At 45.3% G+C, this 27,396-nt stretch overlaps 1 protein-coding gene and 1 long non-coding RNA gene across 4 annotated transcripts in view; both read right to left on the bottom strand.

Moving 5' to 3' along the window:
- Nucleotides 1-27,396, bottom strand: part of LOC132240056 (uncharacterized) — a 397,852-nt gene that overhangs the window by 5,506 nt on the left and 364,950 nt on the right. The gene's annotated exons all lie outside the window — the stretch shown is intronic.
- On the bottom strand, nucleotides 70-27,360 carry DSC2 (desmocollin 2). 3 transcript variants are annotated; one of them, XM_059707418.1, is made up of 17 exons: nucleotides 27,157-27,359; nucleotides 18,380-18,464; nucleotides 17,296-17,495; nucleotides 16,283-16,402; nucleotides 13,710-13,865; nucleotides 12,305-12,449; nucleotides 9,503-9,669; nucleotides 8,914-9,048; nucleotides 8,492-8,677; nucleotides 5,813-6,069; nucleotides 5,549-5,691; nucleotides 4,716-4,943; nucleotides 3,345-3,581; nucleotides 2,868-2,992; nucleotides 1,012-1,263; nucleotides 442-487; nucleotides 218-356 (listed from the first exon to the last, which is right to left on the bottom strand). In XM_059707418.1, the coding sequence occupies exons 1-16, from the start codon at nucleotides 27,226-27,228 to the stop codon at nucleotides 452-454; spliced, it is 2,544 nt and encodes an 847-aa protein (XP_059563401.1). In that variant the 5' UTR covers nucleotides 27,229-27,359; the 3' UTR covers nucleotides 218-356; nucleotides 442-451. The 3 variants fall into 3 exon arrangements, with proteins under 3 accessions (XP_059563400.1, XP_059563399.1, XP_059563401.1); XM_059707417.1 differs by lacking the exon at nucleotides 442-487 and having other exon boundaries at nucleotides 70-356; nucleotides 8,914-9,045; nucleotides 9,500-9,669; nucleotides 27,157-27,360; XM_059707416.1 differs by lacking the exon at nucleotides 442-487 and having other exon boundaries at nucleotides 70-356.

Raw genomic sequence — 27,396 nt, 5'->3', positions numbered from 1 at the left:
TCAGAACAAAAGGGTAGCCCCAACGCAAGCATAGTGTCTTCTATTGAAAACAAGAACAAAAACCCCAACCCTGGTCTTTAATTTAACAAAAATAAAAAATAAAAAGAAAGAAAAGGCGATAAAGCCACTGGGGCTTTGGTAGACTTATCTGGATGCACTCATCTCTTCACGCACGCTTCTGCCAATGTCCTAAATTTGGGTTCCAAATGATCCAAAAAGTCCAGGCGATCGTCTTCCTGCCGTTCGCTGCAGCAGCCCACAGAGCCGGCCGCGGAGCCCTGGCCCTCGTAGTGGTAGGTGAGGACGTAGTCTTGGGCGTGTTCGTGACTGTCATCCTGATTGCACAGCTGCACTTTCTGCCGAGGGGGGAACACAACGCCTTTTATTATTAGCATTTTCAACACCAAGACTGACCAACATAAATAAATGGCTTTGATTTACCTTCGATTGTTTAATTTTTAATCAGAGTGTGTCCTCTAATGGATTCCTACGTATAAGAAATGCACATGATTGGTCTGTATCATAAATCACACTGTACATTCATGACAGAGCATGTTTCTGAAAGCCACCCACGGGGCACAAGGATACAAGAAATCATTTCAAGCGATCATCACCTTCCCTTGAAAAATCATGGCTGAAGGGAAATGCATCCCTGAAGCTCATCCCAAATGGATGCTTGCGCAGATCTTTGCAGAGAGGCCTGGTGGCCGTGCCGGCTGGGATCGTCTGATACCACACTTTTGATGTCTAAGCCACGGTTTCCCACAGGGGAAATATCAACACAATAATTAAAAATAATTTAAATATCTCACATTATTTCGGGACGAACTAAAAGCCAAACAACATGTGAGGCAAAGATCCGCTGGGCAGAACTAAGTCAAAGTGAAGGAAGACAGCTTTCCACTGAGTAGACTAATCATTAAAAAATAGACTCAGTTAGGCCACTCAATTGCAATCATTCAGACAGTTGAGGAGAAACCAATAGGTGTGCAGGCCGCTCGGGGAACGCACCTCGCCGAGGCGGGGCTGGGTGAAGCTGTGCCACTCGGAGTAGGTGTATCTGCCGGGGTCCACCTCCACGTGTCCTGCCCCGCAGGGCTCTCGCGTGTGCTGCCCGCCGCCCCGGCACGAGTCCAAGGTCTGGTGTCCTTTCACCATTTCGATGGTCTCCTGCCCCGCGTGGATCACCCCGGATCCCACGGTGCCACAGGCCCCGGCGCCCGCGCTGCCCACGGTGTGGGTGGTGAAGCCGTTGGCGGAATACTGCAACACAACAGCTTGCGTCAGGGCCCACAGAGGAGAACAAGAAGAAGAACACAGCCTGCAGATAATCTCTGTGCTAGAAGGTGAGCCCTCTGAGGGCAGGAGCCTGCCTTGGCAACCCTGAGGCTCTAGCTACGGTAGCCCAGGCTCACGTAGTGTCCCAGGCAAGCCGCAGACGCGGGTGTGGAGTGGCCTGGACCTGAGACAAATCAGAACGCTCACTGTGTACCCTGTCCTTAGAGACTTCCCACAAGACTGCCCAGCTCCATCTGTCAACACCCTCCAGCGCCTCCCGCCTCGCCACCAGGATTCCAGGACTATTGTCTCACATGTGCTTACCCTGCTTAAAGCCACTCCCTCCTCCTGTCTAGGGGGAAACAGAGGTGAGGACCAGTATTTTTATTCAGTGTCAAAGCTGGTTCCCCTTCAACTAAAGCAAGAATAATAGAAATAAAGTGGCCATAAAAGAGTAGCTGTGGCCTGGGCACGTGTGGGGGGATATCATTGGATGTGTCTCTCTTACATGATGTTTCTCTCTCTCTCTCTCTTCCCCTTCCTTCCACTCTCTCTAAAAATCATTGGGAAATATCTTTGGGTGAGGATTAACAACAAGAATTTTAGCCGCAATAATGAATCTTTGCAATTTAAATAAATAAAAATACATCAGCAGGGACAAGAAGGCTCCCAGAGCTTGCCACTGATTTGCTATGTTGTGTTGTCAGAGAGAACCTGAGTTTCATTTTCCCCCACCTTCCTAGATGCCAACATTCTTTCGTTTTCTAAATCTCTCCAGCTCTCATCATCGAGTAAGCCTTTTGCAGGGAATGTACTTGTTCCTTGTGGACATATTAGGCGAGACATCAAAGCCGGGGCCATGTAGTCACTCGCTGGCCTTGCTGTTTCATACATGAGACCCGAGACTCCTTTCCAACCCACATTGGAGCCAGAAAGACTCCACTAAAGTCCTTCTCACGCTGATCAAAGCTTACAGTCAGTTTAGTGCTGTTGCCAAAAAATAAAATTAAAATAATTATGCTAATGATCTGTAATTAATTGAAACCTTTTTACAACACAAACGGCGATTTCAATATATATGTATATATAAAGGTGACATCATGAAACATTTGAAATAGAAAATAGTGCTGACGGGCTCAAGGATTTTTACTATTAAGCAACACTGGATGGCTACACTGACATGCCATCTATTGCCGTGGACATCAATATCATTTTCTATGTTCCATGGGACCGATGACATTTATATATAGCAAGTTACCTGATTTCAAAAGACATTTGTTCAGAAAAAGATGGTGATAGTTGGTTAGGCCAATTTACCCTTTGCATTTATTTAGAAAAGACAGTCCTGGCTGGTGTGGCTCAGTGGGTTGGGAACCACCGCCCGGTGCACTGAAAGGTTGCCAGTTCGATACCCGTTCAGGGCACACTCCAGGGTTGCAGGCCCGATCCCCAGTGTGGGGCTGGCAGGAGGCAGATGATCAATGCGTTCTCACATGGGTGTTTCTCTCTCTCTCCCTCTCCCTTTCTCTCTCTCTAAAAATCAATTAAAATATTTAAATTATAAAAAAAATAAAAGACAAACTACTTACCACTTTGTCATCGCCAGGAGCCTCAGTGTTGGACACAATGAGGTTCTGCTGGGTGACATCGTCAGGAAAGGCTTTGGGCGGTTTGGCCGCCCCAGGCACCCCACAGACTAAGGTGAAGAGGATACCTAGGGGAGGAGAGAGTCCCTGAGTTTAACATCAAACAGCGGGAGGAGTGGCTTTCTGAGGACCACCACCAAGGCAGCTTTCCCGAAAACGCATTCCCGATAGCTTGTATCAGAGTACAGAACAGACACCCTCAGCAGATATGGCCCAGAGGCACGCCGTGTGCTGTGTTCCTGTGCTAAATTTTGTTTACGCTGAGATAACAGAATGCACTTTCATACGTACATTAAATATGTGTGTTCAATAGGCATCCAGCTATAGCCAAGTGAACAGCTATAGGTAACAGTGCTGCTCTCGGAATGTGTCTGGAACGTTATTTTAAAGGCTCTTATTTGAGTGCAAGAAGGGACTCACAAAATAGCAAGGCGATGCCCAACAGGATGGCAAGGATGGCCCACTTTCCAAGTCTGAACTCCCCGGTGCCGGTCCTGGAAACGCCGCGAAGCGAGCAGTCGTTTTCGGTAATGCAGTCACACATGATGACATTTAAGGGAGTGGTGTGTGACAGGCCGTGTCTATCTGTAACTCTCACACGGACTGTATATGGGCCAAACGGAAGGTCATTTTGATTGGAAAGACGCGCTGCTGTATCTGAAAAAATAAAATAATACCAAGCGTCATAGAATGTCATCGATTTCTCCAGAGCTTAAGTAACTATGACAGGATAGTCCTCCAATTTCCCTACAAACGGATGCTCCCGATGGGATGGCAGAGCTGCTACGAGATGGTAAATGTGAATGGACCAAATGGTTCTCATCGACAGCCGTTGCAAACATATTGCATTTAAACGTTTGTCTCTGTTGCCCCTTTAAAAAGGTCTTCTGGTGTTTGTGATAATATTAATCTGTCCATGAATAAAATCTTCCTCTCCTAACTAGTAAACTTGTTAAGAGATTGGTTTTTATCACAGCTTTAACAAATTTGATATAAGCATTCAGGGCATAATTCCTTCTATACACGATTGTAGACACAGGGCCTTGACTTGCCACTATGGCTCCTATACCACCTTATTTTCCTTCCTCCATTCTGTCTTCCCTTTCCCTTTACTCAAGCCCTTTCTTCTTTTAACTTGCCATCCTGAGAAGCTGAGGAGTAGTCGTTGAAAGCATGGGATTGACAATCCTTCCAGGGCATTTTAAACACAAACCCCGGTCCGCTGTCTGGGTCTGGAGTCGTGAAAGGGGGCGCGCAGGGAGACGGAGCATCCTGGCCCCGGGGCGGGGCAGTCAGGAGCTAGAGAAGCTGCTGACGAGTTAAGAGCTGACAGAGGGGGTGATGCCCCGGGGTATGGAGCAGGTCCCTTTTACTCTCACCATCTTGTCAGCAGAGATATGATTGTGCTTAAAGTCAGAAGAACAGACTAGAAGCCAAGTTCGGGGAGAATCCCAAATAGAAAACAATAGTGATGGCACAGACCCCCCTACGGGGTGTGGATGCGGAGCAAGAATGGAAATGAGAATTCACGTTAACACCTACGGGAAACCTGCCTGTTTCATTGGTGGTTCCCACTTCTATCTCAACGAGAAAGAAGTACGTCAGGGTGGCCGGAGGATGAACAGGATAACCGGCGTCAAATATATTAGGATGCGGGGAGGAGATCAGATTTTGATTGCACACCAGAAACATATAATGCTACCCCAAGAAATTTAATTTCAAACATTAAAAAGGAAAACGTATTTTAGACACACTCATGTTGAAAAGGTCCAAATGTTCCGACATCCGTACCATTGATCTTTGTCAGCGCCCACACTCTCTGTGTGTCCGCATCAGAACCCTCCTCCAAACTGAAGTGGAAGGGGGGGCCATTCACGGGGTCATCCGGATCAAAAGCCACGATCGCCGTGGAGGACATGGTGGGCTTGCAAATGATCGCCGTCTTCTTAAGGATCACTGGGCCATTATCATTCACATCTTCAAGGATGATGCCCAGTGTCCCAGTACATGTTCTTCCAGCTAGGAAATCGGATATAAAAATACAATATTTAATGTTTTGAGTTTTCACTAGGAAATTATGCATTCACACTTTTATTTAAATATTTATTGGGCACCTTTCAAATGGGTTGCACAGACAATCACTGCTATGGAGATTTGTCACTCATCATTCACTAAAGAGCTACAATAGACATGGAAACTTCTATGGATGTGAGTTTTGACTAATTTTTAAAAGGAGAAAGGAAGAGAATACGAACAAAGACTTTTGAAAAGTATTTTTTTATTTTACTGTGGGGCAATAAGTATGTTCTCTCTATAATGAATTTTTCTGTCAAAATATTTTAAGAGATATGACTACATAACTTGAAGTTAATTTTACTTAAGTCATATTCTCAATATTTAATGGATGCTTAACTTTTAAAAGTGATTAAAGTTCCAAGCATTTCTGTGACTGTTATTGTATCCTGACATCTAAAACTGAGGGTGCTATTAGAAAGCAGACAGGAGTTAATAAGTTACAGCAAACGTCTCGATGACTCGAAATGCCACCTGGGGAGAAATACACCCGAGAATGTATACCGCTGGCTTGGCAATGTCCGCGGCTGGTTTAAAAGCCGAGTTCTTACCTTTGTCTGTTGCGAGGATGGTAACGTTATAGACACCATTTCTGATGGACTCGGCCTCTCTGTCCAAGTTTCTGAAAGTTGTAATTGATCCCGTGTTTTCATCAACCGTGATCCACCCTTTTGGATCATTTATTTTCTTATACCTGCCAAGAAGGAATTAAAATAACAGAATGTGCCATGAGCCCAGTTACAATCCTGGTGCCAAAATACTAAGTAATAAATGTAAAAACACGGTGAATTCGGAGTGCATGGAATTGTACACACCTGATGTCGCTGCTGCTCTTCGTGTCTGGGTTGTACGCTTTGTACCCCTGGCTCCTTGTATTCACGGGCGCGTTCTCTTTAATCCGCACCGTCTGCACCGGAGGGGTACACTCCGGGCCCTCATCCTGGTTTTTCACGTTAACAGTGATGGTGGCCGTGCTCACGGCTGATTTTGAAGTCGTTTCTCTATAATACGGGGCTTCGTTAACCACCCCGATTTGCAGGGTCAGCTGCTGTCTTTCTTCATAATTCAGCGGCTGCAAAAGCAAGTGTGTTGAAAATCAGGCCGAGACACTGAATGCTGGGCCATGCCAACCGGTGCGCATTTAACTCCTTGCATTCGGAAACGTGGCAGCGCCGTGCTGGGGATCGTCAGGAGAACATTAAACAAGTCCTCAGAAATGAGGTGGTGGTGGGAGGAGGGCAGCCCTTCACCTGACTCAGTGTCTGGGGAAACCAGCAAAACAGACAAAACCAACCAAACAAAAACCCTGCTCCCCAGCTGCAGATGTAACACCAGGGACATCATAGCTCCTGACACCAATGTCAGGACGTAGTCAATGGAAGTGCTTCAAGGTTAGCACTTGAGACATTCCTGTAGGGCAGTGATGGCGAACCTATGACACGCGAACTAATTTTTTTTGGTTGATTTTTCTTTGTTAAATGGCATTTAAATATATAAAATAAATATCAAAAATGTGTCTTTGTTTTACTATGGTTGCAAATATCAAAAAATTTCTCTATGTGACACGGCACCAGAGTTAAGTCAGGGTTTTTCAAAATGCTGACACGTCGAGCTCAAAAGGTTCGCCATCACTGCTGTAGGAGGTCCAGACACTAACCAACAGCTCTTTACTACTCCTTTAATTTCGGGACAGCTCCTGGGGGGAATAAAATGATCTGAACCCGGTTTGAGGTAGAAAACATGGGTCAAATTTTATAAAACACTAGAGGCCCAGTGCACGAATTCGTGCATGAGAGGGGTCCCTTGGACTGGCCGGTGATCAGGGCGATCGGGCTGTCTCGCCCAGTCCCAATGGGGGCCAATGGAGGCCAGCCGGCCAGGGAGGGAGGGACCGAGGGAGGTTGGCTGGCCGGCTGGGGAGGGCCCCAGGGTGTGTCTGGCCTATCTCGCCCAGTCTGGATGGGCCTGACCCCAGCAGCAAGCTAACCCACCAGTTGGAGCATCTGCCCCCTGGTGGTCAGTACACATCACAGCGACCGGTGGAATGGTCGGACACTAGCATATTACACTTTTATTATATAGGATTTTTAAAAAGAGAAAAAACATGAAAACAGAAGGAAAGCTTTTAGACATTACACTTTGCTTTTTTATCTTTTCTCATCCTAATTATTTTCCAAAAAACTGGCAGTAAGAAGTTGAACGGAGGGTTCTTATTTTGCCTGATGTGTAGTTGTAATGAGAATGGGTGAGACAATTTCCCACAGGACAGAAATGTGTCAGGGCTTAGACTGCACAGAAACACATTCCCTTCTTAGATACCAAGGACTAGGGCAGGGGTTGTTGGGTGAAGAAAGAGACAAGATTTAAAGGACATTTCATTGCTGTTTTGAAACCAAGAAAACCCACTCTCTGATGCGGATAATTGTCATCATTGTGAGAAAACGCATTCATCATTTTTGATCCATGCTTCCTGAGACTATGTACAAAAGGGAAACCCCACACACCAGCACTGAATCGTGCTCTAGTTAACGAGGCAGCAGGTGTCAGCCTATGACTCTGTCTTAAGCCGAAGAGGCTCAGATCACTGTATCCGCTCACTCTGTCCCTGGAATGAGCAGTGAGTTCTACGGAGTTGCTGTAGAATAGCATTCAAAAGAAGGTGTATAATATTCACATGTTTGAACGGCCAGGAAACTAAGGATGAGGTGTACACGGGAAGCTCTCCAAGCAGCCTCCCCGTGGGTGTGACCAGGAGCAGTTCGTCGCCTGGGAAAGTCAGTAAGTGGAGGCTCCTGCCCCAGCTACAGGCTATGGGCTGGGCACGCCTGGCCCTGTCCCCTGGCATCACAGCTGTATGACGTTTTCAATTGTTAAGAGACACTGATTACACCGTGGATACCATTATCATATTATTTGAATACATTTATACCTATTTTTAAATAGTGACTTTCCATAAGGTTCCTTACGCTAGTCATTTTTAATTAATTTATGAAAATAGGGTTGCTTCTGAAATTTAAAGTGCCACTTATGGGCTATTGAATCAATTGGCCAAAAGGTACAAATTTCCAGTTATAAAGTAAATATGTTGTGGGAATGTCATGTACAGCATGGTGGTTAGAATCCTGTACTGCATATTTGAAAGTAGCTAGGAGCGTGGATCTTGAAAGTCCTCATCACAAGAAAAGTATCTTGTGAGTATGTGTGGTGGCAGATACTAACTTGACTGTATTGTGGTGATCATTTTGCAATACATACAAGTATCATGTTGTCTACCTGAAACGGATATAATATTATGTCAATTATACCTCCATTTAAAGAAAAAGGCTCCCAAAATGAACATGTCCATCCCATTATGTATGAAGAACATAGCATTTACATTTTTCTATATACCTATATTATTCCTACATTTATCAAAATTCCTTTCTTTTCATTAACTCTACTATACTAACCTATAATATCATAAGCTACAAACTAATTTACTAATTTATTCTTACCTTAACCACACACAGCACCCCTTCATTGGTTTTGGGATCTGTTACAATTTTAAAATGTCCATTTTCATTGCCATTTAAAATGGTATAATTAGCTCTCCAATTAGCGGTATTAATTAAATCCTTATCCTCAATGCTGACACGCAAGATTTCCACATCCACTGTATTTTCTTCCACCGATGCCACATACTAAAATAATAAAAACAAAACAAATGAATTAGTAACTCACAAAAACAGACCACCACGTGATGGAAGCCTGCTCCTTCTCATTTCCGAAGTTCTATGTTTCCATGATCTTAAACTCGGACTCCACGCTGCCGCCAGGGGATCCCTCATTTGAAACCACGGGACATGGATGGAGATGGGCATTGTTAGCAATGAACACCGGGTGGCACATCTTTCTCCTGCTAAGACCATGTACTCACAGAAGAGCGCGTGAAGGTCGGCAAGTGGTCATTCACGTCTTCAATGCAAATGATGCAGGTCGCGGTCGTCTGCAAGCCAAAATGTTGGCCATTCATGTCCTGCACTTTTATTTTCAGCTGGTATTTATCAAGCAGCTGGAAAGAAAGTAAGAATTAAATTGCAGAGTGAAAGCAGCATTATCCATGAAGTCTTATTTTCCACTTTACAATTTTCCCCGCATTAAAAATTTAAGAGGGACACTGTTCAAGTTCATAGCTTTCAAATGCTGGCAGAAGAATAATCTCCTTTCACAGGGGTCGCCTAAGACCATCCTGCATATCAGACATTTACAGTTATGAAGTAGCAACGAAAATAATGTTATGGTTGGGTCACAACATGAGGAACCGTATTTAAAGGGCCAGAAGGTTGAGAACCACTGCATTAGAGATTCAAAATCAGTGCACTGCAAAGTTAATGACCCCCATTGACATACCTAAAATGCTAATTTTTGGAAAACTGGATTCATAACATACTATTCAAAGACACATGGACCACAGGTGCTGTTAACCAACAACATGGCAAACGATCTTTCGTGAATATCGGTGTTACCTCTCTGTCTAGCTGGGACGTCGTGGTGGTAATCACACCAGTGGCCGGATTCATGAAGAACAGGGTGGGGGACGCTGGCAGCTGCTGCAGGATGGAGTACTTGAGCTGCGTGTGCAGCGTGCCAGGCTCATCCTTGTCAGTCGCACACACCTGTCCCACGGTGGAGCCTACATAGCGAAAAATCCCCTTTAACTGCCAGAACTTTTACATTTTAACGTTCCCTTTAAATATATGTATTTTTTATTGATTTCAGGGAGGAAGGGAGAGAGAAATAGAAACATCAATGATGAGAGAGAACCATTGATCAGCTACCTCCTGCCCACCCCCACACTGGGGATTGAACCTGCAACCCAGGCATGTGCCCTGACTGGGAATCAAACTGTGACCTCCCGGTTCATAGATCGATGCTCAACCACTGAGGCACGCCAGCTGGGCTCAACTTTCCCTTTATATTATTCCTTTCCACCTACTTCGAAAATGCTTTGGAACACTTACTTACATATCAGAGTAATAATCGTTTTTATTATAATAACTAGAGGCCCAGTGCACAAAAATTTGTGCACTCAGGGGGGTAGGGGGGGGTCCCTCAGCCTGGCCTGTGCCCTCTCACAGTCTGGGACCCCTTGGGAGATAACGACCTGCTGGCTTAGGCCTGCTCCCGGGTGGCAGAGGGCAGGCCCAATCCCTAGGTGCAGCCCCTGGTCGGGCTCAGAGAAGGGCCGATTGGAGAGTTGGGGCGCTGCCCCCTGTCATGCACAGAGCAGGGCGATCGGGAGGTTGTGATGCCACCCTCAGTCACGCTTAGGGTAGGGCCGATTGGGGGGTTGGGGCACTGCCCCCTGTCACACTCAAGGCAGGGTCCATGGGGAGGTTGCGGTGCCACCCCCTGTCACGCACAGAGCAGGGCCAATCAGGGGGCTGGGGCGCTGACCCCTGTCACTCACAGAGCAGGGCCCATCAGGGGGGTTGGGGCTCTGTACCCTGTCACACACAGAGCAGGGCCGATCAGGGGGTTGGGGCGCCGCCACTCTCACACTCAGGGCAGGGCCGATGGGGAGATTATGGCTCTACCCCGTCACACACAGAGCAGGGCCCGTGGGGGAGGGGCGGGGTTGGGGCACCGCACCCTGTCACACACAGAGCCACAGGGCGATCAGGGGGTTTGGGAGCTCCCCCCTATCAGGCACTGAGCAGGGCTGATCAGGGGGTTGGGGCGCCTTCCCCTGTCACAAACAGAGCAGGGTGGATAGGGAGGTTGTGGCCCCGCCCCTGTCACACACAGAGCCGCAGGGCAATCAGGGGGTTTGGGCGCTGCCCCCTGTCACGCTGATCCTGGTGCCGGGAGGCCTCGTGGCTCCGCTGATCCCGGTGCCGGGAGGCATATTACCCTTTTACTATATAGGGTAGAGGCCTGGTGTATGGGTGGGTGCCAGCTGGTTTGCCCTGAAGGGTGTCCTGGATCAAGGTGGGGGTCCCCACTGGGGTGCCTGGTCAGTCTGGGTGAGGGTCTGAGGGCTGTTTTCAGGCTGAGGGTGACTGAAGCTCCCAACTGCTCCTTTTTTTCTTTTTTTTGTTTTTATTCTGGGCCAGATTTAGCTTTGAGGCTTGGCTCCAGCTCTTAGACCTCCACTGCTTAAAGTAGGTTTCTGGCCTTTGCTTACAATGTTGCAATACCGCTGGCTGAAGCCCGGTGGACTAAAGCAGGTTTCTGGGGTTTTGTTTAGCTTCTATATTTGTTACATAGTTGCTTAGAGTTGCAGCTCAGAGGCCTGCAGCGGCAGGCGGGGAACATTGGAGTCCTCCGTCACTGAAGCAAGCAAGCCTCATATTAGTTTCAAGCTGCCTGGCTGCCGGCCGCCATCTTGGCTGGCAGTTAATTTGCATATTGCCCTGATTAGCCAATGGGAAGGGTAGCGGTGTACGCCAATTACCATGTTTCTCTTTTATTAGATAGGATAGTGTGCGGATTTCTAGATGAAGCATCCCTTCCTTTTCAGTATCCCAGCAGCCTAACCTTTTGGAATTCAGTGACCATATCCATATTTACTGCGTTTGGTGTATAACTTTATAAATGTTGATAATATTCCTTCATGGTCTTTGTATTTCTAGATTAAAGAGTTCTAATTATTCTTTAACATTTTTCTGTATGCAAGCTTGTACTTAAATTGATCATACGGGTCCGTTTAATCTGAAAATTCTTGGTTGGTTGGATCTTTCTAGAGGAAGACTCAAAGACTGCATTCTTCCAGCTACAATGGTCCATTCCCACAAGATGAGAAAACATCTCTATTATTATCAATGACCTTTATGATTATGCCCAGAAGAGTGTCAATCATTTAATCACTATGGAACATCAGATCTCTTCAAGGCTAGGATTTCAGTTGCTCAAAGGCTTTTTTTTTTAGTACATTCTCTTAAAAGGACTTCTTTCATCTCACACATTCTTCTCCAAGCTAAACTGTCCCCTATCCTTTCTGATTCCACATCTTCCCTGGTAATGTTAGTTACCCAGGCCGGCAAAGTAACGTTTATTGAGTCATTAACCTTCATGACAAACCTGCATATTGATACCCCCTGTTACAGACAAGGAAACTAAGACTTGTCAACATTTTAGCAATTGCCCAGGGTTACAGCACGCAGCAAGCTCGCGAGAGGCAGAGAGACACCACGCCCAGAGCGGCCTGATGAGAAGTCCCTCTTCCCTACCAGGAGGACATGCTGCCTCCCAGCGGCAGAGGAAAACTGAACTTTGGAATGAAAACACCAAGTTGGCAAACATTGTTAAAGTGGGTGGGCACTCACCAACTCTGGAATGTTCTGCAATTGTAAATATGTAAGTTGAATTTGTAAAAATTGGGTAATTATCATTTTCATCCTCAATCCTGATGAGCAGGGGAAGTGGGAATTCTGGGTGATAGCCATCCGGAGTTACTGCGAAGGCCACAATCTGTGAAGAGAGTAAAATAAGAAGAGCAAAAGCAATCCATCAAAATACGGTTCACGCTACTGTCGACTTTAAGGTGTACCTGTTCCGCGCTGCAGTGTGAGGTTTCCCACCTGTTGTTATATTTGGACGTGGACATACCCTTAATGCCACAGCAGGTGGTTGATTTCATGATGTAGTCCAGCACTTTATGTTTAAATTTGTCTAATGTAATAACAGATAATTCTGGTTTCCTCACTGCTGCTGTACAAGAGTGTAATGGTTTTCATTATTATTTTCCCAAAACAGTCTTAAGGATGATTATGTTTTGTTTTGTTTGAAAGTTTCAGGTGCATTAATGTTAAATACAATTTTCTGGATCTTTTTTTAACTTTGGATCTTTAGGACTCCAAATTTCCCATGTGCCATGTACTCAGATATTGTCTTATTTTCTATGAATTTTGGTTTTAGGCATATGGATGGTTATATTTAGAAAACTGTCTTCATATAAACTTTTTGATTTAAAAAAGGGAGAGTGCAAAACAGAACAAATGAGTGGCTGTAAGTTGTGTGGAGAATACAATCTATTTTTTTTTTTATTTTGTAACATGAATTTTAATCCCAGTTCTTCTCAGAACAACTATCATAGAAAGAACAGAAAACACGGGTGTTTAGAGGGCCATGCTGTAGCAATTCTATCCTAAATATTTTACTTCAAAGTATAAATGCCTGTGCAGTTAATTTGGTCTACTGGTGAATAATTAATCAACAATAGATGTAAGCTAATTAAAATTGATTTAAGCTAATGACCAGGTCCTGCTGGAAACTCAATACATTAGGTTAAACTCTTACATTATTACCTCTCATTCCTCCAAGGGAAGTTACCCAGATGATGAAACAACTGAAAATCTGTCCGTGGTCCTTACTTTCTCACCACAAGTTAATTTTCCCCCATGCAAAGGTATGGGGCCTAACTCTACACCTCACTTACCTCCCATCTCTCTCTCTACCATAAAGAGGCTCACAGAGCTTTTTTGTTAACTAAATCACTGTTTTTGAAGTGGTACTCCTTTTTCTTTTGGAAAAACAAACAACAAAAACAGTAAAACTATGACACCAAGAACTTTCTAAGAGAATCAATGAAATTACTTTTGCCTCAAGCCAAGTCTGCGCTATCAGAAGCCTCGATGATAAACTCAGGAAACGGAAAAGGGGAAATGAATAGGGAAACACAACAGCCAAGTTTAATCATGACTGAAACACTATGTACACGTTAGACTTTACCTCAAAAGAGGGATACTGCTCACGATCTACGGCAGCAGTACAGAACAGGTTTCCGGTGTTCCTCTCGACATAAAATAAATCCAGAGGTGCTTGGTCAACTCCAGGCCCACTTATAGAATAGTATACAGTGTAGTTTTGTGCGGCATCAGATTCGATCTAGAAAGTAGATATTATATACGTGAGACAAAATTTTATTTCAGCAAAACTTTCATCTATATCCTATCTAATAAAGAGGGAATATGCTAATTGACCATCACACCCTCACAAACAGCAGTGCCCACAGCCACAAGATGGCAGATGGCAGCGCCCAGTCCTCCTGCACCCTCCACTGATTGAGGCTCAGGCAAGCAGGGCAGCCGAGGTGCAGGCAAGCCTCGGATGGAGGCTGTCCAGCTGCCCAGGGCCGGCCGGAGGCTCAGGTAACCAGGGCTGGCCAAGGCTTGCGCTGCCAGCAGTGGCAGCAGCAGAGGTGTGATGGGGCATCACCTTCCCCTGATCGCTGGGTCACCTCCTGCCCCTGAGGGCTCCCTGGACTGTGAGAGGGGGCAGGCCAGGCTGAGGAACCCCCTTCCAGTGCATGAATTTTCATGCACGAGGCCTCTAGTATTTATATAATCACTATATTTATATCATTACTAACTGCCCTCTATTTATTATTATGTATGAATGAAAAGCAAAAGAGAATAAGGACACCTGATAATTGAGAAATTTCAAGAGCAAAGCATGAAGATAATAATGTAGTAGCATCTTTTCTAGAATAACTAAGGAAAACGTGGATCAAATATCTACGACTTTGCATGTCTTAGAAAACAAAATATTCTGAGCATGAAAAATTATCCTGCTGTTTTTCCTTGTTGTTGTTAATCCTCACCTGGGGATATTTTTTCCATTTATTTTTAGAGACGGGGGGGGGGGGGGGTTGGGTGAGAAAGAGAGAGAGAGAAAGAGACACAGAGAGAGAGAGAAACACTGATGTTAAAAAGACAGGTCAATTGGTTGCCTTCTGCATGCACCCAGACCAGGGCTAGGGCTTGAGCCTGCAACTAAGGTATGTGTTCTTGACCAGGAATCGAACCCATGACCCTTTGGTCCACAGACTGATGCTCTCACCATTGAGGGGTTGGCAAAAGTAGGTTTACAGTTGTAATACAACTAAATAAAACAATAATTATAAATAATAATACAAGAATAAACACTGTTTCACATGCTCACAACTGTAAACCTACATTTGCCCACCCCATATGATATAATATTTGAGATGAAGTGTTCTGCCTGGATGGCAAAAACTTGGAAAATGCTCTCCTGAATTAGTGCTTATTATCTGTCAGCATCTGCTTTATTACAGGGGCTGAGTTTATGTGTGTCGGGTGGGGGATCATGAGACTAAAAATGGCATCATATCTTGGCAAGGGTAATAATCTGATCCGGTGCTTGATTCAAAAGCAAGTTTTTCCCAAGCTGTGTTCAACCTCTTGGTAAGATTGTGACGCTGGGATGATGAGCACAACTGCTTTCCAGCCATTTCTTCCTCAGCTTTATTTGCTGGTGTCTCAGCCGCATGAAGTCTGTGGGTGGGATGTAAAGGAGGATTCTCTCTCACCGTGTCAAGAACTGAGGAAAAGAAACCCAAGTCATGGACCAAATGGTGGTGGCCACTGGTAGTGGAAGAAGGCAAAGAGAGCTGCTATGGTTTTCACTAAATGTTTGAGAGAGAGAGAGAGAGAGAGAGAGAGAGAGAGAGAGAGAGAGAAGAGAGAGAGAGAGAGAGAAAGAGAGAGAGAGAGAGAGAGAGAGAGAGAGAATGTGGATCCAGTTGATGGAAGCAGTGGACCTGAGAGAGAGAGAGAGAGAGAGAGAGAGAGAATGTGGATCCAGTTGATGGAAGCAGTGGACGAGAGAGCGAGAGAGAGAGAGAGATGTGGATCCAGTTGATGGAAGCAATGGACGAGAGAGCGCGAGAGAGAGAGAGATGTGGATCCAGTTGATGGAAGCAGTGGACGAGAGAGTGCGAGAGAGAGAGATGTGGATCCAGTTGATGGAAGCAGTGGACGAGAGAGCGAGAGAGAGATGTGGATCCAGTTGATGGAAGCAGTGGACGAGAGAGAGAGAGAGAGAGAGAGAGAGAGAGAGAGAGAGAATGTGGATCCAGTTGATGGAAGCAGTGGACCTGGGGATAAGCAAAGGAAGATGTATGTGTCTCTTTCCTTCACAGCATTTGGCCTTTACTCAACAAGCGACTTTCATCCTTTTTTCACAAGAGATGTTGGGAGTTTTCTAGACCATACCCAGGCTCTGTGATCCCCTTGTTGATAGGAAAATTCATTAAGAAACCATGTGTTTGAAAGTCTTAAATGGGCTTTACAGTTTTATTAATGGCCCTTGCGTGACTAAAACTGCAAAAAGTACATGTAGGTATAAAGGCATATTTATACCCATATATTTAAACATATGCTATACATACCCATTCATTAATATATTCATACACCACTATGCTTTAAAAACTCACTGTTTAAATAAAAAAAAAAAATGGCGGAAACCATAGCCCTTCCCAGTGGAAAGAAAGCAGACTGTACCTGTTGAAGAAAAAGTGGAAAAGGACCCAAGGAGTTCTCCATCATTGAGCAAGGAATTGGAGCCCATCTTCTCTTGGCACGTCTGAGAACTTTTTCTTTGGGATGACTTTGCTTTAGTGCCTCATTTAGAAAAAAAATAAAAATAAAGTCAGCGACCATTTTATCCTCAAGCATTAGAACATCGATGCATCTTTCTGCCCTCATGGGGATTCGCTGGGAGGTGTATGAACGGGTTGTGCTTGAAAATAAAGCTAAACATCAACACTGCAAAATGCTAATGAAGAAACAACACAGCGATCCCCTTGCGAAAATAACTTGATGGGTATACGGAAGGAAGAGAGATGAAATTGTAAGCCGAGAAGCAAAACTGAAAAAAAAGTTTACTCTGGTCACACTGCCATGCAAAAACATGGAAGGAGAGATACACAAAGAAAATGAGTAGACCATGCGTCCTTCTGAGTTGAGTGTAAGCATCTTCCACTCACCAACAACTGGGAGGAGTCGGGGAACCCACAGAGAGATCTGTCAGAACGAGGAGAGAAACGTGAACCCTCCAACTGCTGCAGTGAGTAACGGCCAATGGCTGGACAGAAGGCACTGTGACCTTGGGTGCCACAACGTCCTAAGCATAGGTCGGGTCAAACCACAACCTAGGACAGCCATCTACTTTCTAACACTGAAAATCATGCTAAGGGACCGCGAGGCCTCCAGAGACAGTTTCAAAACTTGTTTTTAAAAATCGATTCTACAGTGAAGATAAAAAGCGCTCCTTCGTGTCCAATCTCAAGCTCCTATGCTGTAGCCCTTCTCAAGTTCTTTCATGTCCCAAGTTACTACCTCTCATTAACCCATGTCGCACAATCCTTGTCCATTTGAATACTGATTCACTGCATGATGGTTTCCATCCTTCTTCAAGCTAAACCAGCCCGCGGCTTTTCTGACTGCACATTTTCCTGGTAATGTTAGCTACCCTGAAGGAAATCCTTCATCTACTTCGTTTTGTAGTTTGGTACCTTTGTTTGATGCTCTAAAAGGACATGCATTTTCTTTTCCTCGTGGCTCTCAGAGTTGGAAAGTGAGAGGGTAAAATGTCTCTTCTCGGAGGGAAACAGAACAGCGTTTGTTGTGTAGACTGAACCATCTTCTAAAACTTGGAAATCGGCGTCACTTGAATGAATTAGATTTGCGGACTTCAAGCACTCCCTCAGGTTCACTGCAAAAAAGTGTGCACAGCAACCATTTGTAAGGTCAAACATACCAGTATATGGTTTTAGCAGTAATGCATGCCGGGGGCGGGGGAGGGGGAGGGCAAAAACTCAAAATCAGCTACACTGACACTTGTAAACTTTTTGTGTTTTTTTTTTTAAAAAATATGAAACTCTGGTTATTTAAGTTGTGCTAAACACAGATTAGCACATGCATCACTTCTAACACATACACTATCCCCTTTTAAAGAGAGACATTTGTCTCGATATAAAAGCATTTAAACCCCATTGTTTAAATATTTAAACTAATTCCCAAAAGTTTTTCTTTATTACAGGAAATTAGTACATTTGAAGTAAGTAGAATCTAGACAATTAAAATTGGCAGTTATTGAATTAAGATATTATTGAACTCTTTATGTCTATTATTAAATAGTCATCATATTCTGTGTTCTCATTGGTCTGATTTTTTTCTTATACAGTTGAGTTGTGTAAAAAATTAATTACTGCAAAAACAGTATGTGAAAATCAATGTCAATAAGATGCCAAAATGTTTTAGGACAAAAATCCAAAAACAATACCATTAAATTTAGGAAATAGTTTCAATACAATTTCTCAATTTCACAGAAACATGTTAAAACATATACCATATCCTTCAATTAATTCAAATATTAATAATTTTTATTACTCAAAGTAAACATTTTATCTATTTCATATAATCATGTTTTTAAATAAAAAAACAATATTCCTTTCATTGGAATGATACCATAAGCATTATAAATGATAATGTGCTATATTAGTTCTAACTCTTCCAATATAGTTATTCCTCTGAAAGTTACACTCATTTTACAAGATTGTACAAATTAGGGTTTTACCTATTTTGGCAGTTTCTTACCTCTACCAACAAACTTCTCAGCATCCAGTTTCGAGGGAACATGTAGTGTCACTGTTTTGCAGGCATCACAGGCACATGTTAAAATCTAAAAATCAATTCAACATTGTGAATTAAAAATACTTCTAATGTATACATATATATGTATGTGTGTGTTTATACAAGTTATAAATTTTACAATTATAAATCAGTTTATATAATTAACAAAATAAGATAATAATTACATGGGAGTAAAGAATCAGAAAAACTGTGTCAGGGGTAAGAAGAAACCAATAGACTGAGAGTCCTGGCTCGCTCCTTCACAGAGAATGGAAACTCAGAGAATCCCTCCCTTCTTTGTCTCCTATTCTATAAAACAAAGTCAGTGATAATTTCCCAAACTCAGTAGGTATATTGAGGAACCAAAGACAACCTATGCCAGGAAGCACCAAAACTATTAGGAAGGCAGCACAGGTGTGTAAATAGGAAAGAGAAACAAAAACAAATTTAATGATCCAGCAAAACGTTTCAATTAATTGTCAATTGCCTAAATGAGCTGTGGGGCCAGATCAATAGCAGCCTGAATAAGACCCCGGTGCTTCTAGAGAGTAGCACTGGCTCACTGCCCTGGGGTGATGCGGACCGTTTCCATGTAAAACACCTCACAGGAGCGAGCACTTAACTTTGAAATACAAACTTATTTTGAAGGCCCATCTTCTCATAAATGAGAGTTAAGGTCATTTTAGAAAATATTTTACTTAAATTTTTTTTTTATGAGTTAGTGATTTATGGTGAACCAGCCAATTCCAATACAATATATATCTGAACACATTGCAATTTAATGCCATTTTCTCTGAAATTTTACAATGGATGCTTCTGAAAAATGCACAATTTTTCTTCTATAGTTTGACCAAATGCAAGATAAGTAAAAGTAACATTTACATCATTACTTACAAAGTCTATAAACATAAATTAAAGCCAGCAAAATTTGAATAAAATATTTTACTTCTGCCCAGCAGGCGTGGCTCAGTGGTTGAGCAATGACCTATGAACCAGGAGGTTACAGCTCAATTTCCGGACAGGGCACATGCCTGGGTGGAGGGCTCCATCCCCAGTAAGGGGCATGCAGGAGGCAGCCAATTAATGACTCTCTTATCCTCGATGTTTCTATCTCTCACTCCCTCTCCCTTCCTCTCTGAAATCAATAAAAATATATTTTTTAAAAATTAATTTTACTTCCAACACACATTGAAGAATCTTTATTTAATTTTAATTACATGTGAAGAATCAGGTAACACAGAATTATATTTCACTTGGAAACTGGGACAGACACAATGAAGAGAGTGTGGGAGCTGGAAATTAAAATATGGGAGGAACTGTCCGGGCTGCAGAGTCCAGAGAGAACAGGAGTGGAGTCAGATGACTGAGGTGACGGCAAGCGAGCATCCACTTACTCATTCAACCAACATTCAGGGGCTGCTTACGAGCTGCTAGGCAGTGGTCAAAGGCTACAGCAATGAACAAAGCAAAGTCCTTGACCTCATGGAGATAACATCATAACGACACTAAAACAGTTAATACACAAATGCACAAAGGTCACATGACGCCAAGAGATACATGTTACAAGAAAAACAAGACACGGAGAGTGACAGAGGGAAGACCAGAAGCTTGAATGAAATGAGGAAGTGAACCAACCAGTTCACCATGGAAGAGTCTTCTGGGGGACAAACCAGAGCGAATGTCCTGGAAGGGAACTTGTGTTTTATGGGAACAAAATGGAGGCCCTTGTGGCAGAGCACAGTGAGGGAAGAGTGACAGGAGGTGATATTAAAGAGACAGTCAGGGGCATATCACACAGGGTCTACAAGGCCCCACGAAGGAGTGCAGACTTTACTCTGAGTGCAGAGAGGAGCAGCACCAGGTTCAGGAGCTGCAGAGGCATATTCTGGCAAGCATTTACATAAAATCATTCTTCATTTGCATGGACTCATTCCGGTGACTATGTGACAATAGGCTACAGAGAAGCAAAGATGGAAGCAAGAAGACCAGTTTGGAAGCTATAGTACAGTGGTTCTCAACCTGTGGGTCGCGACCCCTTTGGGGGTTGCCTAAGACCATCGGAAAACACATATATAATTACATATTGTTTTTTGTGATTAATCACTATGTTTAATTATGTTCAATTTGTAACAATGAAAATACAGCCTGCATATCAAGATATTTACATGACGATTCATGACAGTAGCAACATTACAGTGATGAAGTAGACACGAAAATAATTTTATGGTTGGGGGGGTCACCATAACATGAGGAACTGTATTAAAGGGTCGCGGCATTAGGGAGGTTGAGAACCACTGCTATAGTAGGAATCGAAGAGAGGGAGGATGGTGACCTGAACTGCGTAAAAACCGGGGAGAAGGAAAGAATGAATGAAGACAATACTTTGGATACGTGTCCTATACATCCATTCATTCATGCATTCAACAAATACTCATGACTGTCTCCTATGTGTCAGACACCGAGAAGTAAACACGATCCTCACAAAACACTCAGCTCAAGGGTAAAGCACATTTGCAATTTCAGCAAAGGAGGGGAAGTGCTGTAACAGGGAGCACAGGGTGCCATGGGATATGGGAGAGCGGGGAAACTCGCCCCTGTAAGAGCCAGATGATGTCACCTGAAGAGTGGCTGCACTGCCATCCGTGTCAAGAAGGAGCAGAGTTTATATGTTCCAAGCAGAGGAATGACATATGTAGAGGCTCGGAGACGACACAGGCCTGAACATGAAAATCTGATGCATATAGCACGAGAGGAACAGAAGTTTAAAATGTATTCGGACAAGTAGGTGGGGGCAGATTCTGAATAGCATTAACAAGGCACATGGATCTTATTTCCTACGAAGAATCAGACAAAGACTGGTTTTAAGCAGGTAAATTACATGAGAACCTTTCCATTTGAATAAGTAAGTCTGACCTGTGTGAAGAATGGATCTGGAAAACAATTTTCATTTCCAATAAAGGCAGCCAGGACATTCAGACAAACCCCATGCCAAAAATGAAAATGATGGCTATGTTGTTCTGTAGCATCCTAAAGCATCTAGCAAGGAATCACTAGGCAAAAATAGGGTAAAGGAGGGACACAGAATAGTAACTAGAAATGCCTTCTGATCTGAAAAGATTTGACTATTTTTTTGAATTCCCTGGAAAAGAGTGAAATCAAAACATGGGTCCACCTTCATCTAAGACAAGTGTCACCCACGTTAACCTGGGACCAAACCTAAAGCCTTCATCGTAGGGGTGAGCTGGAGGTTAATTGGCCCTCGCATGGGTCTGGGATACACATTCCTGTCAATTGCTTGGTCTAGGAACTCATGCCAGGAATTCACACAAAGGCTTGGCATGTGATCAACACTATGATGAAAGACAGTTGACCAAATTCAATAACCGCTCTTTGATTTTTTTTTTTAAAGGCCCCAAATAGGAAGCAATAAAATAAAATCCCCAGGAGTAAACTTCTTCAATATGATTTTTATATTATACTAGAGGCCCGGTGAACGAAATTCATGCACGGAGGGGTCCCTAGGTCTGGCTGGCGATCAGGGCCTATCGGGACCATCTTGCCCAGTGCCGATCGGGGCCAGGCTGGCAGGGGCCTGCTGGCTGCCGGAAGGGGCCTGCTGGATGGGGCCTGCCAAATAGGGGGAGGAACCACGAGAGGTTTGCTGGCCAGGGGGAGGGGCCACGGGAGGTTGGCTATGGGAGCTCACTGACCACCAGGGGGTAGCTTCTGCATTGAGTGTCTGCCCCTTGGTGGTCAGTGTGTGTCATAGGGACTGGTTGACCAGTCGTTCGGTCGTATGGTAGCTTAGGCTTTTATAATATAGATTGTAATCACAACATCAATGGGAAAGCACAAATGGCAGCCACACTAAACTCAGAAACAAGACAGACTTTCAAAGGCCATTGTTTACAGTTAATGTTACAGCTATATATATAAAACCCTAACATGCAAATAGACTGAACAGCGGAACAACTGGACAACCAAACAACCAGTTGCTATGCATGTGCTGACAACCAGGGGGTGCGTGCAGAACATGGCAGGCGTCAGCAGCAGGCAGCAGAGCGTGGAACATGGCGGGCATCGGCTGCAGCAGGTTGGTGGAGCAGGTGAGCAGGGGAGCTAGACCGAGGTGGGGTGCCAGTCGCTGTCATCAGGGCGAGCATCTGGTGGTTACTGAAAATTCTTTGCTTCCGTGCGCCGTGGTCCTGCTGGGTGCTCACACTTGCTGCTGGCGCCAGCCCTGCTCACACCCACTGCTGGCACCCGGTGCCGGTCCCAATCGCTCAGCACCATCAGTGGGTGCGAGTGGTAACTGCCAGCCCCAATCACCCCTGAGGGCTTCTCCACCTCCCTCTGCTCCTGAGGGTCGATCAGGGCAGCAGCCACCACTCACACCCACTGATGGCGCTGGCCCCGCTTGCACCCATTGCTGGCACCAGCCCCAATCGCTTAGTGCTGTCAGTGAGTGTGAGCTGGGCCAGTGCCCTCAGCACATGGGAGCGGCGGTGGCGGGAGTGGGGCTGCTGGCAGACAGGGGACTGGGGACCACGGCGGGAGGGGCTGGGTGGGCGCACGGAGGATGGGCCAAGACTCACCCCTGTGCCCACCGCAGCCTCGCAGCCCACAGTTCCTTCCAAGGTGCACGAATTTGTGCACTGAGCCCCTAGTTAAAGTATATCAGGCAAGAGGAAGATAGGAGATGGCATATGAATTGGAAAGGAAGAAGTAAAAAAAAGTCTCTATTTGCATTTGATACGATTATTTACTTTTACTATTTGCTGCAAAACCCCAGCAAACCAACCAATAAATTACCATAAACAGTAAGAGAACTTCAGTAAAGGAGCAGCAATAACAATTAAAATATAGAAGTCATCAATATTCATACACAAAAATAAAACCAGTTAAGTAATATCATGGAAGAGAATAAATCATTTTCAACAGCAATAAAATAGAATCCTAGGGAGTAAATTTAACAAGAAACATGTAAAACCTACTTGAGAAAAATCTGAAAATATTTCTCAAGGGCACAGAAGTGGGCTTGCAACAAAGACATATCTTTATTTTGAAAAGGAAAATAAACAACGTAAATGTATCAATTTTAACTGTTATAAATTTTATAGTCCTAATAAAAATCCCAACAGTATTTTTACTGGAACTAGACAAGATGATTTAAAAGGTCATAAGAAAATAACAATAATTAGGAATAGACAGGAAAATTATGAAAAAGAAATGCAAAGAAAGGATAATAGCCTCAGCACATATTAAAAGATCCTATAGTCTTAAAAATAAAAATAATGAGATATTCGTATATGAAGAACTGAAAGATATTAGATGCATTCAATTTGGAAAGGGAGAAGTCAGTTTCAATTTGCATGTGATGTACCTGTAACAGCCCATAAAGGTAGTAATTTTTGTTCCATTTACCAGCTGTCTATGAGACTTTCAATTTCTTCACCTTCTTGCCTACACAGCAAGCTGTCAAACTTTTGGATGTTTACCAAATAAGAAATGACTCAACATAGCCTTAAATTCATCTTTTCTTATTACGAATGAGGTTGAAAAATTTTTATAGGCCGTTTTTGTTACTTTATGGGAATTTTTCATGTCCATGTTCATGTCCATATTCTTGATTCAGAAGAGCACTTTATATATTAGATTAACCTTTAAAAATGTGATCTGAAAATTTTTTTTCCACTGTCAGTTGCCTTTGACTTTGGCACAGTTTGTTGCCATGGACAAGTGTTTGCGTCTGTATGTTTTGATATTACTGATTTTCTCAGTTTTAATAAACGGCTTTTGAAATCTGAGCCATACATTTCTACTCCAAATTTAAGTAGAAATTCATCATGCTTCTTCCTCTCTGTAAAAAAAAATCAATAAAATATATTTTAAAATTAAAAAAAAAAAATTAGAACAGCTAGTGAGACTGTAGGGGCAACAAGGGCAAGTTTACCATCTGCACGCTATTTGCCCGAAGTTCAGCTCTTTATCTTTTGCCAAATGACTGCCCAGATTAAGTACTGCGGCCTCATGCCACATACACACAGTGTGGTGTGCTACGTGTACATCTATCTCCTCAATGATGTGATATGCCATCTATCATAAAATAGCTTTCTAGCAAGTCATTTACAACCTCTATGGAGGGGGGAGGAGCTGGTGACACCTACGAGAAGTACAGTCATTTATACTGTTACCTGGAGATCCCATTTCCGGTAATCTATTCCCATATGTTTGATACACTTCCCATATATGAAAGAACGTATATAAAGGTCTGTGCATGGTGGCATTATTTGCAACAGCAATGAGTAGCAGCAGAGGTGATGGAGAGCAGTGAAGGCACCCAGGAGATATTTCCGAATGTGGATTTAAAGGGGCTGAAAGGTGGATCGAGGGAGGGGAACAGTGGGGAGAGAAACACACAGCTTCCAGACTTCCTTGAGGAACAAGGTGTATGGAGGGTCACTGAAATACAGGACGCCAGGAGAAAGGCAACATTGTCTGGGAAGATAAATGTGCCACACATCATCCCAGGGTAGAGGGATATAAAGGCCTCGTGTTCAATGGAGATATCCAAACTAGCAAAACGGATTTAGTATACTAGCCCGTAGGCACCTGTATGACATTGTAGGGCCCAGACCTAGAACGGGAGTCCGATTCTGAAGAAGAGATGAGTGAATTTCAAGAATAAAGGCACGATCTCCCCGGTGGAGAGGTATAAGGGGTGATGTGGACTTAGCAATAACGACGCCTGATGATTTTAGAGAGAGACGCTTCATGGGTGTTCAGGCAGAAGCCAGAGGTGAAGTGGGGGGGAAGTGGAATGGGGAAGGATTCCTTGGTGTATGCGGGCCATCAAATGTCAAGGGCGTCCTCCAAAGTCATGCTTATTTAATATCTCCTACTCAGACAGTCTCTACGCACCTGCCCCGCTGGAGGCCCAGGACCACAGCAGCCACTGAGGCGGCCCAGCTCTGCAGGGGCCCAGGGCGGAGGATCCACTTAGGGCCTCACACCAGGCCTTCCCTCCCACTCAGGGCAGCAGAATGAGGGGCACCCAGAGCCCCTGCTCTCTCCCCAGCCACCTCTGCTCTATCCTGCTGTGAAGCTAAGCAGGACCGCCATGTATTTATTCACTCATCACCACTTTCTTCTAAAAGGATCTGTGGTGAATGCAGGCAATGCTACTTACTGCCTGTGACTAACCACCCCTTTTCCTTAAAAAACAGAAAAAAAAAAAACAAGGACCCAGGAATTTAGTGAAGGGTTTGGATTCCATGGGGTTCTAAGGACCTTCCAATAGTAACAACTACAATTTCATTACCTAACAATTTGAGGAATTCGCTTTATTAGAAAAGTAAGAGCAAGAGCGGTAGCGAAGGGGGGACACTGTCCCACTATTTCAGCCCCTGTTGCAGCACCGACACCCCCCCTCCTCCCCCCGCAGGAGTCTTCCCAGGTCCGTCTGTCTGGCCAGTCCCTGTCCATCGGGTTTGACTGCAGACCCAACGCGAGTCTCCACGTCAGTTTGCCCCTTTTGAAATGTGTCACAGGGGTTGGCAACAGCTGACCTTCGGGCAAATAGTGTGCAGCCCCAGACCGTAAACTTGCACTTGTTGCCCCTACTGTCTTTGCTAGCTGTTCTAATTTATTTTTAATAAATTTTTTTTAAAAAATTTTAAGTATATTTTATTGATTTTTTTTTTTACAGAAAGGAAGGGAGAGGGGACAGAGAGTCAGAAACATAAATGAGAGAGAAACATGGATTAGCTGCCTCCTGCACACCCCCTCTACTGGGGATGTGCCCACAACCAAGGTACATGCCCTTGGCCGGAATCGAACCTGGGACCCTTGAGTCCGCAGGCCGACGCCCTATCCATTGAGCCAAAATGGTCAGGGCCGCTGTTCTCCGTTTTGATAGCTCCAGTTACCACTTCTCCTTCCAGAAGCCCCGGAGGCCAGGCTGGGTCACCTCCGGCCACACACCCTCCGGGCCGCTCCCTCACCGGATCTGCGGCTTCCGGTGCCCCAGCCTGTCAGCCCCGGAGCCCTCCCAGTCCCACCCGACGGGCCACCCCTTCCGCTCCCAGCCCGGGGGAGGGTCGCGGCTGTGCGGGTGGGCGGAGGGCGGAGCGCAGGCGAACCAGACGCTTCCCTCCGGGGAGCGGGGATCTGGGTGGTTATTTCCTCAAAATCAAGGCGAAGGTGAGCTCCCAGGGTGGCCAAAAAGGAAGATGGAAACCACGGGGCTCACCGAGGGCTCGCGCATCTGCCACCTGCGGAGGGTAGGAGCCGGGGTCCAGGCCGACCACACACGCGCGAACACGTGTGCGCGCACACACACACACACACACACTCACTCCCACAGCCGCCCGCGGGCCCTGCGTTTCTCGGGTCCGCCCGGAGGCCCCCCAGGTGGCCTGGACCCAGGGGGAGGCGCGGGCCCGGAAGGCGCGCAGGGGCGCGGGCTCCCCAGGCGCCCGGAGGCCATGCTTCCCGCTGGGCGCAGGCCGCCCGCTGATCTGATCATATCTGCGGAGACGCCTCCGCTACCCGGGGATCGGCTCGCGGCGCCGGTCGCCAGCCTCTCCCGTTTCCTCCGCCCTCCCCGGCGAGCCACCAGCTCCATTTGCTCGCTGGTCCCGGGCTCGCCAACGGCGCTGCCCACCACCCTGCCCCCAGCACCCCGCGCCCCGTCTGATCGGAGCAGGACCGGACCGGACCGGACCGGGCCGGGCACTCACCGCGAGGGTCAGCAGCAGCCGGCTCAGGCTCAGGGCTCGGCTCGGGTCGCGCGGGGCTGGGGCGGCCGCCATGGGCGCTCGCTGGGCGGACACGGCCGGGGTCCGGGGCAGCAGCGGGTGGGCGCAGGCGGGCCGGGGGCGCAGAAGGGTCAAGGGCGCAGGCGGGGCGGGGGCGCAGATGGGGACCCAGAGGGGTCGGGCGCGCGGCGGCGGAGCGAGCGGGCGCAGGATCCGCGTCTC

This window comes from Myotis daubentonii, chromosome 8, assembly GCF_963259705.1.
Source record: "Myotis daubentonii chromosome 8, mMyoDau2.1, whole genome shotgun sequence".
In the NCBI taxonomy this organism is placed as follows: Eukaryota; Metazoa; Chordata; class Mammalia; order Chiroptera; family Vespertilionidae; genus Myotis; species Myotis daubentonii.
Note: the sequence above shows the minus strand (reverse complement) of the source record. Positions and strands in the feature narration are given on the sequence as shown.